Here is a 14,237-nt window from a genome sequence, read left to right on the forward strand (position 1 = left end):
TGCGTTGCGTCACGTGGGCGGGCGGATCGATTGTGTGGACCAGTGCAAGGGCGCTTGCGTGAAAGCGATGTTTTATTATCGACCAGTAACTTTTCACCTAAGTCTTTTGGGGCAGGTTAGGCCTATTGCTCTGAGGTCAAGGTCACGTTCCTTCCCGCTAAAACGTACATACCTCTTAAGTAATCCGATCACACGATATACAATTTTATATTTTCCATATAACACTAGTCAAGCGCGTAGTGTTCGACAGCGGTAATCTGTACGTACTAGCATTAAACCTTTTCATTTTAGATGTAAGCGCAATGTCAATGACCTACCACCCTGAAACAGTGTGAATAAACTCGCAATTATTCATCCTCGGAACTAGGTATAATATGTATTATATTTAAATATACCAATACTAATTTGGATATTATATTTTCTTCTTATAATATAATTATGCCCTCTCATACCTATGACAAAACCTTTCTAATATCACCAGATAAAAATATTCATTATTAAATGATGGAATTAGACTGAATCGTAATTTTCTTTATTCATTTAATATGTGGCTGGGTAGGTACTTTTATTTTCTCAAAACAGATTTACCTTCGTGAGAATTGCTAAAATATAACACCTATGTACATCATGCTATATGAATCGGTAGATTTGAGAAGCAAAATGCGCGAGAAATGTGCGCAAGTACGGTGTAAACAGCCGGTGAAGGGTGCGGGTTTCCTTGGCTCGGGATTGATCGTACCCTTACTGCTCGCTCGACACGATGAGCCAGCGAGGTCGCTATGGAAACCGCCAGTGCTACTGCCGTCATAGCGTCGCCATGATAACAAAAACTACTTCTCAATTGCTCTTCATTTTCATAAACATGATATTTCCGAAGAATTAAGCCCACACATATTAATATCGATCTTTGGAACGCGTTCATAGAAAATTATTATAAAGTAGGTAGTAGTACTCTAGGTACTGAGAGAGATAATGGCGCATTCTTATGTAATTGAGTTAAAAAAAGTAAAATTATGTTTTAGGTGAATCGAGCAATTATCATTAAATTATAATTAGGATAAAATGAAGATGGTGCTTTCTTCTATATACATAATAAATCATCACCTACCTTGCATTTTCGTTGACCAGGACTTGCATAAATATGTCATTGACGTGCGTGGCGCCATTCAGCGCCGTATCGTGACGATCCGTGGCTACACCCGATTACCAGCAAACTCCGATGCAAAAGTTCTAAAACAATTAAGAATAAATTGGTTATCACAGGTTCAACGACACAACTCACACTGCCTCCCAATTACCGCAACGAAAATGTACTGTACAATAGATTTTATGCACCAAATTCCAATATTATATCTTCACTACTATTATACAACAAAGTCCTCCGCCACGTCTTTCTGTCGGTCCGTTCACGATAAACTTAAAAAAGAAAGCACCTATTTTCATTCTGTTTTCACCCTGATTATGGAGCCCGAGGAAGGTAAGTCTATAATTTGTCAAGTTTAACAGAACACGGGCGAAACCACGGGCAGAAAGGCATATATACAAAGGAAATGCTGAACCAATTTGAATGGTTGTTTTGTTGGTATTAAGTTGAAATAAGGCGAAAAAATAAATATTTTCAATCAAATAAATTACAGTCTATTTGGGACAAATGAAGTAAGTTTCCACCAAAGGTGATGGTCCAAAAACAACCCAGAGTCGATTTAGACAAATTGGGTATCAATGGCTTTATTATATTACACAATTTACCCCACCGAAAAATTAATGCCCATATCCATGGGGTATGAGAATTATAGGCTAACAAAGTATATATATATATGAAAAAATCATGAGTAACTTGTTATTTTTACCATTTTTTACAACAGCAGTATACTATTAAACCATCCATCAGCCGAAGGACGTCCACTGCTGGACATAGGCCTCCCCCAAGGTTTTCCCCCGCGATCGGTCCTGTGCCACCCGCATCCAGCGGCTACCCGCGACCTTCACCAGATCGTCGGTTCACCTTGTGGGGGGCCTACCAACACTACGTCCTCCGATTCGCGTCCTCGAATGGGACCTTTCCGCCCCAACAGAAAAAAAAAGCCGCTGGATGCGGGTGGCACAGGACCGATCGCAGTGGAAAACCTTGGGGGAGGCCAATGTCCAGCAGTGGACGCCCTTCGGCTGATGGATGGATTAATAGTATACTGCTGTTGTATAAAATGGTAAAAATAACAAGTTACTCATGATTTTTCCATATATACTTTGTTAGTCTATAACTCTCATACCCCATGGATATGGGCATTAATTTTTCGGTGGGGTAAATTGTGCAATATAATAAAGCCATTGATACCCAATTTGTCTAAATCGACTCTGGGTTTTTGGTCCATACATTTTTGGACCATCACCTTTCGTAGAAAAAAAATAAATTTTGAAGAAGATAAAAATAAAAAACCAAAAACTTGGTTTTTTTAAATTTTTCACCTAAATTTTTTAGGTTATGTGAAAAAATTGTTAATTAAATCAAAAGTTGTAGATCTTTTTATTACCTACAACTTTGCCATTGAAATTTTTTCCGTAGGACTCGTAGTTTTGTCGGAAATCGAAAGAAACCATTTTTTTCACTTAAAAGCTCCCCCCTCCCACTTCCCGAACTCGGATTGACCGTAGTTTATTTTTCATTTTGTTTTTATCATATTCCCCTCCTTTTCTAATGGGTTTCATCTTACTGCGATTTTATTTTATTCCAAAAATTATCTACCCTGGTCTACTCGCCCAGGTAGTTTTTTTGTTTTTCAACAGCCGCGCCGGGGAGAACGGCTGGTTCTTACAAATATTAACAATGCGAAAGTGTGCTTGTGTGATTGTCTTTCTTGCACATCGCAAGTGAGCGATTTCATGACATGATTTTTGTGTCTGTTGTTAGTAGTCTAGACTCTAGAGAGTAGAACGGGATGCTATTAAAATTTAATAATTTTAGAAATATCTATGCAATGGCAATTTGCTTTGAATATGCGGGCGAAGCTCCGGGCCGTAAGCGACTTACAAAAAAAATAAAGCCTAAAATGATGTTAATCCTCTCCACAACATAGTATAAAACAAAATCGCTTCCCGCTAGTTTGTCTGTCTGTCCCTAGAATGCTCAGATCTTATCGATTGCTATTATCGATGCGGAGATTTGTATATTTGTTGTTGATTTGTCTCCATTAGTATCGATTTAAAAAGAAACAAGTTGTTATAGGAGTACAAAATATATGCACAGTAGGTACTCCAATTTAGTTTGATTAGGTTTAAGAAACGATAGAGGCACACGGCTTATTCAGTTTGCATGGGCTCAAAATCTCTTCATTAGCAATAGCTTCTTTTATAAGAAATCTTCCCGCAGATGGACTTGGATCTCACCTAATACAGAAACTAAAAACGAAATAGACTACATATTGATTTCAGAACAAACTATTGTCAATAATATACAAGTTTTAAATAGAATTAAATTTAAATCAGATCACAGACCAATTAGAGCATCATTGAAATTAAACACAAAAATTCAGCGACAAAAAACATTTAGCAACAGAATTAAAAGACTGGATAAAGAAACCCTAATTAATAACAAGGATGACTTTTGCATACAATTAGAAAATAGTTTTAGTGCACTGAATATGTCGAGTAAAAATGTTCAGGAACAATACAGTAATATAGAAAATAGTTTAAAGAATGCATGTAAATTAATCAAACAAGATCCTTCGAATAAACGCAAATTATCAAATTACACAAAAAAAAATATTAAATGAAAGATTAAGTACCAATAAGAACAGTGCAGAGTTTAAAACCATAGACAAGAAAGTGAAACGAAGTATTAGAAAGGATATTAGACGATACAATAACAGTTTAATAATGTCAGCCATTGAGAACACCCGATCTTTAAAAACAGCTAAATACGGAATTTCACAATCCAAAAATTGGATAACTTGTTTAAAAGACCAAAATGGAGTCAAACAACGCAATAGAGAAAAAATAATGGACATATGCACGGATTACTACAAATCTCTATATTCCCAAAATAGCATTTCATTTGAAAACATCACATCACCAATTAACTATATTTGTTCTGATGATATACCACCGATCACAGCTTTTGAAGTTAACACAGTACTACAAACAATGAAAAATAATAGAGTGCCTGGAGAGGATGGGATTAGTACGGAAATGCTAAAAATAGCCAAACACCAATTACTACCACATATATGCAATTTGTTTAATTCAATTTTAAAAACCGGTAATATCCCTGAACAGTTGTGTCATTCAAATATTATTCTTTTACATAAAAAAGGAGATAAATCTGACGTCAACAACTATAGACCAATAAGCCTAGTATCTCACTTGTATAAAATGTTCATCAAGGTTATCAATAACCGTATTGCAAAGCAACTCGACGACGAACAACCACCCGAACAAGCTGGATTTCGCGGAGGACTCTCCACCACCGATCACCTTCATACAATCAATCAAATTATTGAAAAATGTCAAGAAAATAACATCTCATTGTACATGGCCTTTGTAGATTACTCTAAAGCGTTTGATAGTATAACACATACTTAATTCAATATTCGACGCCCTTCAAACTCAAAATATAGGTTCTACATATATTAATTTACTCAAAAATGTATATAAAAACAGCACAGCTTCAATAAAATTGCAAACAATTGGTCCAAAATTTCAAATCCAAAGGGGTGTTAAACAGGGCGACCCATTATCTCCTAAATTATTCAATAGTACCTTGGAATATATATTTAGAAAACTTACGATTGGTTGGATGGAACGGGGCATTGCTGTCGGTGGAGCAAAATTAACCAACTTGCGCTTTGCTGATGATGTGGTTCTATTCTCTTCTTCAGCTCGCGAACTACAAGAAATGCTACAAGACCTAAGCAACGTCAGCCTTGAGGTTGGACTAAAAATGAACAGGACCAAGACCAAAATCATGACCAATACCACCAAGATCAGAATGACCATCGATAACGAAGATATACAATATGTCCAAGAATACATATATCTCGGACAAGTACTCTCCTTCCAGGCAAGACAAGATCGCGAAATCACAAGGCGAATAGAAAATGCTTGGAGGAGTTTTTGGTCCATGAAGGAATTTTTTAAAGGAGATCTCCCTATCAACATCAAAAGAAAGCTTATGGACATGTGTATTCTTCCTATCTTGACTTATGGTGCGCAAACTTGGTCGCTGACAAAGGAACAAAAGTCCAAACTGAAGGTCTGTCAAAGGGCAATGGAGCGAAGTATACTGGGTGTTAAATTAACAGATCGTGTTCGAAACACCGAGCTGCGCTCCAAAACTAAAATTGCCGATGTAGCGCAAAAAGCCGCTGCGTTGAAATGGAGTTGGGCAGGGCACATAAGTCGCATGCCGGACGAACTGTGGGCCAAGATAACCACTTTGTGGAGCCCAGGAACACATAGAAGACGTCGCGGCAGGCCGAAGAAGAGATGGCGAGATGAACTTCACCAATTTAAAAATGACTGGTTCTCATTAGGACAAGACCGCGATTCGTGGAAGCGACTTGGAGAGGCCTTTGCTCAGCATTGGGACACGACAGGCTGATAAAAAAAAAAAAAAAAAAAAAAGGTACTCCAAAATTAATAATGCGCATGCAAATCTTCGCTAATTGTCGTATTTCCCAAAACACTCGAATCTTTGAATCGTAAGAGCCCTAAACAATGCACTTGCATTTTACACCTTGTTCAAAAGAAATAGAAGTCAATTCATGGTCATACACAATCAAAAACAAATCGGGCGGTAGGTGACGGTAGCCTGTTAGTCAAAAAACTCAAAAATCCGTCAGTCGTCTTTAAATATTGGTGGTGACTGCACGTGTTCTCCCTGTGTGGAATTATATAGAGCTGCTATTACATACCCTTCTTGGTTTTGTTTTTAAAGGTGAATTGAATTATAATGAAAGTTCCGATGTATCTTAAATGTCAGAAATAAAGATAATCCCTGATTTTGATTGTTTTTATTGTTATTTTTTTGTGATTGTCATAATATTGAAGAATGATCAGTACTGTAAATACTTTTGAACTGAGATTTTAATGATTAGATTTATATGGTTTAAATGTAAACCTGTGTTTGAATTTGAAAACCATATTTTATACAATATAAATTTTGTGTTATTTTAACCTTATTTTCTTCCATCATTACACCAGCTTCAGTAAGATACTTTAAAAGTACTAGGTATAAAATTTTCCAAGTAGATCAATCCAACAAAGATATATTCGAAATCGTGGGGTTATCCTCGCTATTTACAAGGCATTATCGAAACAAAATCATTACTTACAAATAAATATTAATCTCTTTTAGCACAAAACACATAATTTGACTAAATTATGCATGAAGAAAATGCATTTAACCACTATATATACACATACATATATCATCTTCGGACGCTCCGGGAATATGACAGTTGCCGAACAGTGACGAAGATTTCTATACGCATTATTACTTTTTGAGTACTGTACGTACATATTATATGTATAAATAAAATTGTATATATTTGTTTAACTTTGGTGATTAAGCTACATATTTGTAGCTATTGTGTATTTAAATTATATTTTAGTATGTACACTGCCTCTGTTAGGACTTAGGGTGCACTCACACACATCAGTCACCGTCAAGTCACCGATGACTGATCGGTGACGGTTTGTGTACGTATCCACAAACACCAGTCACCGTCATGTTGTCCGTCAGTCACGTCGCCGGTTTGACTGAATCATTGAACACATACATCAGGTTAGTCAGTGATTAGACGTGTGTCACGCTAGAGAACATGTAGCAATTATTGACGGTAGCACGACGCTGACTGAACTGAGACGTGACGGCACCGGGTGAGTGGGGATAAAAGTATGATACATGTATGGAAAAAATAAGTTCGTTCGTCCGACGTCCACTCTATCAGCATTCAGCACGTGTACTCGCATACGCGGCCGCAGGTGAAATGAATGATTACAACCGACGCATACGCGCTACAGACGGCAGGCCCCGACGCACCACGACGGACGTCGACGGACGCCGTCGCACCGCGCCACGCCGCACCTTTGATCTTACCGACTTCCAATGGATAGCACGGGCCTCGGCAGACGTCCACAGGCGCACCGATTCCCACGGCATGTGGTCTGGTGTGGCGCGGTCGGGTTTGTGAAGCAAACATGCCGTGGGAACCCACCTTAATAAATCCACAAAATTATTAAATCAAAAGTTACGTCTAACAATAGATTCTCAAATTACTGAGTGGATATTATCCATTATGTACCGTGTAGTTATCAATGCTTTCCGCCTGGGTTTCTCCCTTGTTTTCAATGAAAAACCCGCATAGTTCCGTTCCCGTGGGATTTTCGGGATAAAACCTATCATATGTGTTAATCCAAGTTACATTTCATTGTAATCGGTTCAATAGTATTAGGGTGCACTCACACACATCAGTCACCGTCACGGCACGTCACCGGACAGGATTAAAAAAAAATATGTATCAATAGTTCTAGTATGACTCTGTTCCCACACGACAGTCGCCGGCACGAAATCTATCAGTGACGTCACCGGTCAGGCACGTCAAATAATCTTTCCATACATGTATCATACTTTTATCCCCACTCACCCGGTGCCGTCACGTCTCAGTTCAGTCAGCGTCGTGCTACCGTCAATAATTGCTACATGTTCTCTAGCGTGACACACGTCTAATCACTGACTAACCTGATGTATGTGTTCAATGATTCAGTCAAACCGGCGACGTGACTGACGGACAACATGACGGTGACTGGTGTTTGTGGATACGTACACAAACCGTCACCGATCAGTCATCGGTGACTTGACGGTGACTGATGTGTGTGAGTGCACCCTTAGCGTGAAGAGTAACAAACAAACACATACACATACATCCATCCTCACAAACTTTCGCATTAAATATAATATTAGTAGGATAATATGTATTAATGTGTATCGGTAGAAATAAATGTATTTCCTTTATTCATTTCTAATCTCTAAAGGGGCTTGATCGATTTTTTCCGGGACTTACACTGGCTGGAGTAGGTAATCCTTATAACAACAAGCTTAAGCTAATTTTCTTTGAATTCCACGTTAAGCGCATAATGTTCGTTTTACAATTATTGTTATCTAAATAAATATTTCTTAATTAAATTGTTTAAAACTCTTAAACAGCTTGTTCTCTATGTCGATCTATAACTTGAACATATTCTCAACTGTGTGTGCTAACTACGAACCAAAAAAAATCACTCCCGAAAAACATTGTTGCGTAAAGTGAAAATCTTTAAAATTAAGAGAGAAAAGGTTAAGTTTTAAGAGGACTACAAGAGCTAGCTGAACTTGAGTGACTCGCGCACACATTAACACAATCGACGACGCTTGATGGAGATCACGATTTTAGATTTTGGACAGATTTTAGTCCTCTTAACGGGTTTTACAGATTATGTTTCCATAAAATAAATAATTTACAAATAAGAACAATAAATATCCAATTCTTTATTTCAAAACTAGCTTTCCGTCGCGGCTTTATCCACGTATTCAAAGAAAAACCCGCATAGTTCTCGTTCCTGTGAGATTTCCGGGACAAAACCTATCCTATGTGTTAATCTAAGTTACCTACTCTCTATTAATTGTGTGCCAAATTTCATTATAATCGATAAAATAGTATTTGCATGAAAGAGTAGGTAACAAACATCCATATTCCATACATACTCACACGCATTTATAATATTGACGAATGAAATGTATCATTTTGGTAAAAAGTAGCCTTTATCACTCTCTAGCCTCCCAACTATCTCGGTATCTCCTGGAGCAACTTTGTCTCCGCAACTATTTTGTCTCTCCCACCTATGGGCTAGTATGAAAGTGCGCGCACGTAGCGACGCAACTCCCCATACGAATTGATGGACTGGCTCTTAGTTAGGATAAGGACTAAAGACATCAAAGGCATGTAGCGATAGCTCAGCATTGTCGTGGTTCGTATCCGAGCATTTACCTGCCTCTAGTGTCAAAAATTCTACTGTCAAACTACGGAAATAATATGAATTTTCGTGTTAAATTTCGCTAATTCTAATAAAAATGAATACATTATCTATACTAATATTATAAAGAGGAAAGGTTTGTATGTATGTATGTATGGTTTTCACACATAAACTACTGGACCAATTTTGATGAAATTTGGCACAGATAATCTTAGACCCTCAGAAAGAACATAGGCTAACTTTTATTGCGAAATATGTACCACGGGCGAAGCCGGGGCGGACCGCTAGTTTATGATAAATTTCTGGATGCTGTAATACATTAAAAAACAATTCAATGTGACCAGCACTAAGATCTTAGTTACTAAGCCCGTGTAAACCGGCCATATTTTATACTTATTTAATAACTAGCTTCCGCCCGCGACTCTGTCCGCGCGGATGTCGGTCTTCGCGTGGATGGTTTATTTCTCCATTTTGAGTAACTCTGACAATAACATCTTATAAATATCTATTGGACTCAAATACGGCTAGGCCTATAATAATACCCAACGTGTGTTCGCTGTTCTACAGAACAACGTCTATGGATAAAACTGAAAAATTGAGATTATTTTTTTTCTTCGTATTTTTTCAGGATAAAAAGTATCCTATTTAACGCCCAGGATAATAAGGTATAATTATACCAAGTTTCATCGAAATCGAACCGTTAGTTTTCACGTGATGTCTTCACATACAGACAGACAGACAGACAAAAATTTTTTTAATCACATATTTGGGTTTGGTATCGATCCAGTAACACCCCCTGCTATTTATTTTTTCAATGTTTTCAATGTACAGAATTGACCCTTCTACAGATTTATTATATGTATAGATAAAACAGTAACTAGTTCTACTATTTCTGTATATTAAATATATTACACATATATATATTTAAAAATCAATGATAAATCTGTTTATTATTAGTTTTAAGTACATATTAACAAATAAATAAGCTGTAAAAAGAGCCAATTTATACAGCAGGCATTTGAATAACAATGGAAAGATTTTCTATTTAAAAACAATGTGAACATTTTAGACAGATACACATTCCCCATCAGAAATGTCCTCCAGACTGCTTATTGCTCATGGTCAAACCTGTATGCATAAAAAATTTTCTAGTGGCAATTGCAAATGATTTGCCAAAGTGTAAAATTCAAGCAAGTTATTCTGAAACCAGTATGTATTAAATGAAATACATATTGTCACTAAAATTGGCATACCCTGGATGAATTAATAATTTACTATTAAATTACAATGGACAAAAATCTAATTAGATTTATTAATTTAAAGCACTTATATCAGTATTGTGTTGTTTATTGTTTGAGATCAAGTATTATTTATTTTATGCTATGATCTAAAATCAAAAGATCATAGCATGGCAATAAAAAGAAAAGTATTCAACGCCTGGGCCTGTAGACAAAGTAACAATTACAAAACGATAACGAAGTTAGAAATCGCAAAAATGTATGGGATTGACATACGCCGCGTTAGATCACGTGGTCTATCTAATGTCAATCCCATACATTTTTGCGATTTCTAACTTCGTTATCGTTTTGTAATTGTTACTTTGTCTAAGGCCCCTGTATCCTTACTTGCATAACTTACGGCTGCGAAACATGGTCCCTTACCAAATACCATCGAGAAAAATTAGCATAGTGCCAGAGAAGCATGGAACGGAGCATCACAAGATCAAAAAGGCAAGATCGAATTAGTAACCTGCAATTAAGAGAGAAAACAAAACTGACTGATATCCTGGAAAGAATAGACCTCCAAAAATGGAGATGGACCGGCCATATGTTGAGATCTAGACAAGAAAAATGGAGCCAAATTGTGACTAACTGGTATCCAAGGGATGGCAAGAGAAGTCGAGGACGTCAACATATGCGCTGGGAAGACGAGCTTAAACTTACCGCGGGACCCAATTGGAGGAGAGTAGCCAAAGACCGGAAACAATGGAAACTACTGGAGGAGGCCTTTGCCAGAAGGCACACTGAGTTGAGAGATATTCTATAGGATTATACATAAAAATCATTAAGAAAATTATACAGTCATAAAAAAAAAGAACCATCCTCACCCAGTTTAAAAGGCTAAATAAATAAAATAAATAAATAAAATTATTTATTTTAACTGCAACATTTTGTAGAATTTTATTGCAAAAATGCAAAAGTAGCTGTTTGTCTGTTTATTCTAAACACCTAGATCACTGAGCCAGCTGACATTGCATAAGTCCAATGATAGCTTGAGACCCGAGATAGTACATAGAAGAGGTTTGTTTTCAGATAACTAGACAGGAAGTGAGGTTTACCTTTGAGGGAGCATGCATTGGCAGAATAATTGTATTGTATAATACATATAATAATTAGGGGCGCATCCGATACCGATATATCGGCGATACTTCGGGTTAGCCGATACGTATCAACAATATTTTTATGACTGATTTTAGAATTTTTTTTTATTTGAATTCACAGTAGGCGTATCGGTATCGGTATCGCCGATATTTTTATTAGAGTATCGGTATCGTATCGGCGAAAAGGCGTATTGATGCATCCTTAATAATAATATATATATATATATATATATCTAACAATGAAATACATAGAAAAACAAATAGAGATTATCTGTTTGATAATAATTATTATGGTTCATAATTAAATAGGGTTTGTAATGCAAAACCGTTAGTGCGAGTCAGACTCGCAAACTAAGGGTTCCTGCAATAAAAACTTAATCGTCAGCCTATTTATTACCCTGTCCACTGTTCCATAAAGTCATTTTTTTATTATTTATGGTTAAAGTTATAATAGAAACACATACATTGTTTCTCAAAATTTAAATCACATATCCTGAGATAAAACCTTATACAGTAAATTTTAAGTTACTAGAAGTTTATAGTCCAGATTAAAAAATGAATAATAGTATATTCTGTATTTCTGTACTAGTAAGCTTGATCTTTTTGACAGACGGGTTACTGATGGGAAACAGAATATATATCTCATAGTCCATAAAATGCATACTTGTCACCACAGTATTACCATATTTCCTACAGTATGGCCACGAATGTACTTGTAGTTTGCATTACCTAGCGCGAAAGGACGACACAGTCGTATTTTTTGTGTAATAATTTTATTATACATAGGTACTTCAATATTCTATTATGGCGCGCACAAACTGTTCCGTTTACGTATGTAATTCTACATTGAAATCCCAGAAGGAAACAATATTTCAGAGAGATTATATTAATTGTATCTGTTGAATTAAAATCAAAGCTATGTATGTATATGATGTCATCATTATTTTTTAATCAGATTGTACATCCCAATGCGAATTAAGAACAATTAAGAACATCCAAAAATAAAGTGACCACGTGAATAATATTTAGCAGTGCAATATCTGTAATTATATATTTATGAACAAATAATTACATCAGATTTAATAATCGCAATTATTTGAATGTACAATGAATAAATGATTTCATCATAATAACAATAATCACAATTGTTTTATTTCCCATTTGTTGCAACCCTAGCGTATTTTCGTATGGCAGCGTAAGTACCTACGCTGGCGGCGGCATCGCGCGACATCAAAGGCGTTTCCTTACTGTAGGAAATAATATTGTAATACTGTGCTTGTCACTGTGACTAGATGGTGTGGGTGTAGGTATTATGTTTGAAATTCCTTATTGCACTTGGGATGATAATCATTGGTGGATAATACAAGAAGTACCTGATCAATACACAGGGTTATTTTTGGATCTCCCACCAAATTTAAATAAGTGGTACAGACCATATAGTTAAGTAAACAACTTTCCAAAAAAAAACAGTTCAAAAAGTGAAAAAATGTATTCAGTTATTTTATTTTTTTTATTGATATTAGTAACAGTTACTGCCTGATAGTTATGTTCCATGTGTCCAACCATTGTATATAGCATTGTACAAGCGTCTATTCTTTTCAGTGTTCCTATTGGAATTTTACTTTGAGGCAATATGATGTTGGTTTAAAAAGACCCAGCTCTATCTTGGTGCTTTTTATTAGTCCTCAATTTTGACCAATTATCCTTATCAAAGTGGACACAAATCCAACAAATCAAATATCACAAAAATCCATTCATCCATTATTATAACTAATACAACTTTATTTGAATAGATTGCATTAATTGTTACTTTAATATTTATCTATTTTACTTTATTAGTAGACCAATAGACCTATATGTATGTATGGCCTTCAGTTTTGAAAATAATAATTAATGGTACCACAACAATTAAAAATGCAATTACTAATTTCTAGTAAGTGCATAACAGATTAATGAATACTTTAAAAGGCTACGTTATGTGTTTAATAACTTTATTAGACCATTTTAAAATGTTTCCGCAATTTATAGAAAACACGTGTACCATACTATTATTTTCCTTAATTTACGAAAATTTATAGAAGAATATTATTATAATATGTGACGAATTATATCTTATTGGAATTATGACCATAATATTTCTGTTATGTTCAAGTTATTGAATGACGTCATAACATTGACAGTCAATATACACCAGTAAACAAAACTAGTCAAATGTGTAGCTTTGTTTTTAAACTATTATTTTTGTTTTCGATACAGAGGATATTTTTTGGAGGCGCAGAAAGCATGCGAGTTTAAATTTAAAAACAAAGAGCTCGGATAATACATCAATTCAAGTGTAGGTATCAGGGCTAACCGCGGTCGGTGGTTGACAGTATAACTAAATAACATGGCGGCATCTTGTCGCAGCCGGTCTAAAAGGATATTTTATGGATGTAAAACAATAAACACTTACTTTACCTTATAACAAAAACATTAATTCATAAGAGGAACAGCACAGCAACACTATTTGAAAATATGTTTTAGTTCATATCAAACACTACAGAGTAAAATGACGTAACATTCTCAACCTTCACGGTCGCACAGTACAAACGGCAGGTAGAAGAAATAGTTAATAACGAAATTCAGCAGTCCACCACAACACAAACTTTTGTAAAAAACACTTTAACCATAGAATTCACTACGAAGTTTACTAGTAATCCGCCAAGACTATGGCAAAATAAAGGCAACGCGTTTATTATTCTGCCAAAGAATAAACGTGACACGCAGTCAAGCAACCTCGTTCACTTTTTTTTTTAATTTTCACAAACTGCGATGTGACTATTGTGGTATGTTATCTTTGACTCATTTT

The 14,237-nt window shown here is 35.8% G+C and overlaps 1 protein-coding gene across 2 annotated transcripts in view; it reads right to left on the minus strand.

Annotated features, from left to right (window-relative positions):
- tai (basic helix-loop-helix family member taiman) overlaps nt 1–14,165 on the minus strand; it is a 44,561-nt gene extending 30,396 nt beyond the window's left edge. For both annotated transcript variants that reach the window (XM_090113559.1, XM_090113542.1), the window contains exons 1-2: nt 13,847–14,165; nt 1,109–1,230 (exon numbers count right to left, since the gene is read on the minus strand). In XM_090113559.1, the coding sequence (XP_089969685.1) occupies nt 1,109–1,137 (29 nt within the window). In that variant the 5' untranslated portion in view covers nt 1,138–1,230; nt 13,847–14,165. The remainder of the gene's footprint in view (nt 1–1,108; nt 1,231–13,846) is intronic.
- Nucleotides 14,166–14,237: the final 72 nt, after the last annotated feature.

The sequence above is a fragment of the Colias eurytheme genome, chromosome 2 (genome assembly GCF_061535395.1).
Source record: "Colias eurytheme isolate Ceu_HAF_F1 chromosome 2, ilColEury1 Martin Lab GWU primary, whole genome shotgun sequence".
Taxonomy (NCBI): Eukaryota; Metazoa; Arthropoda; class Insecta; order Lepidoptera; family Pieridae; genus Colias; species Colias eurytheme.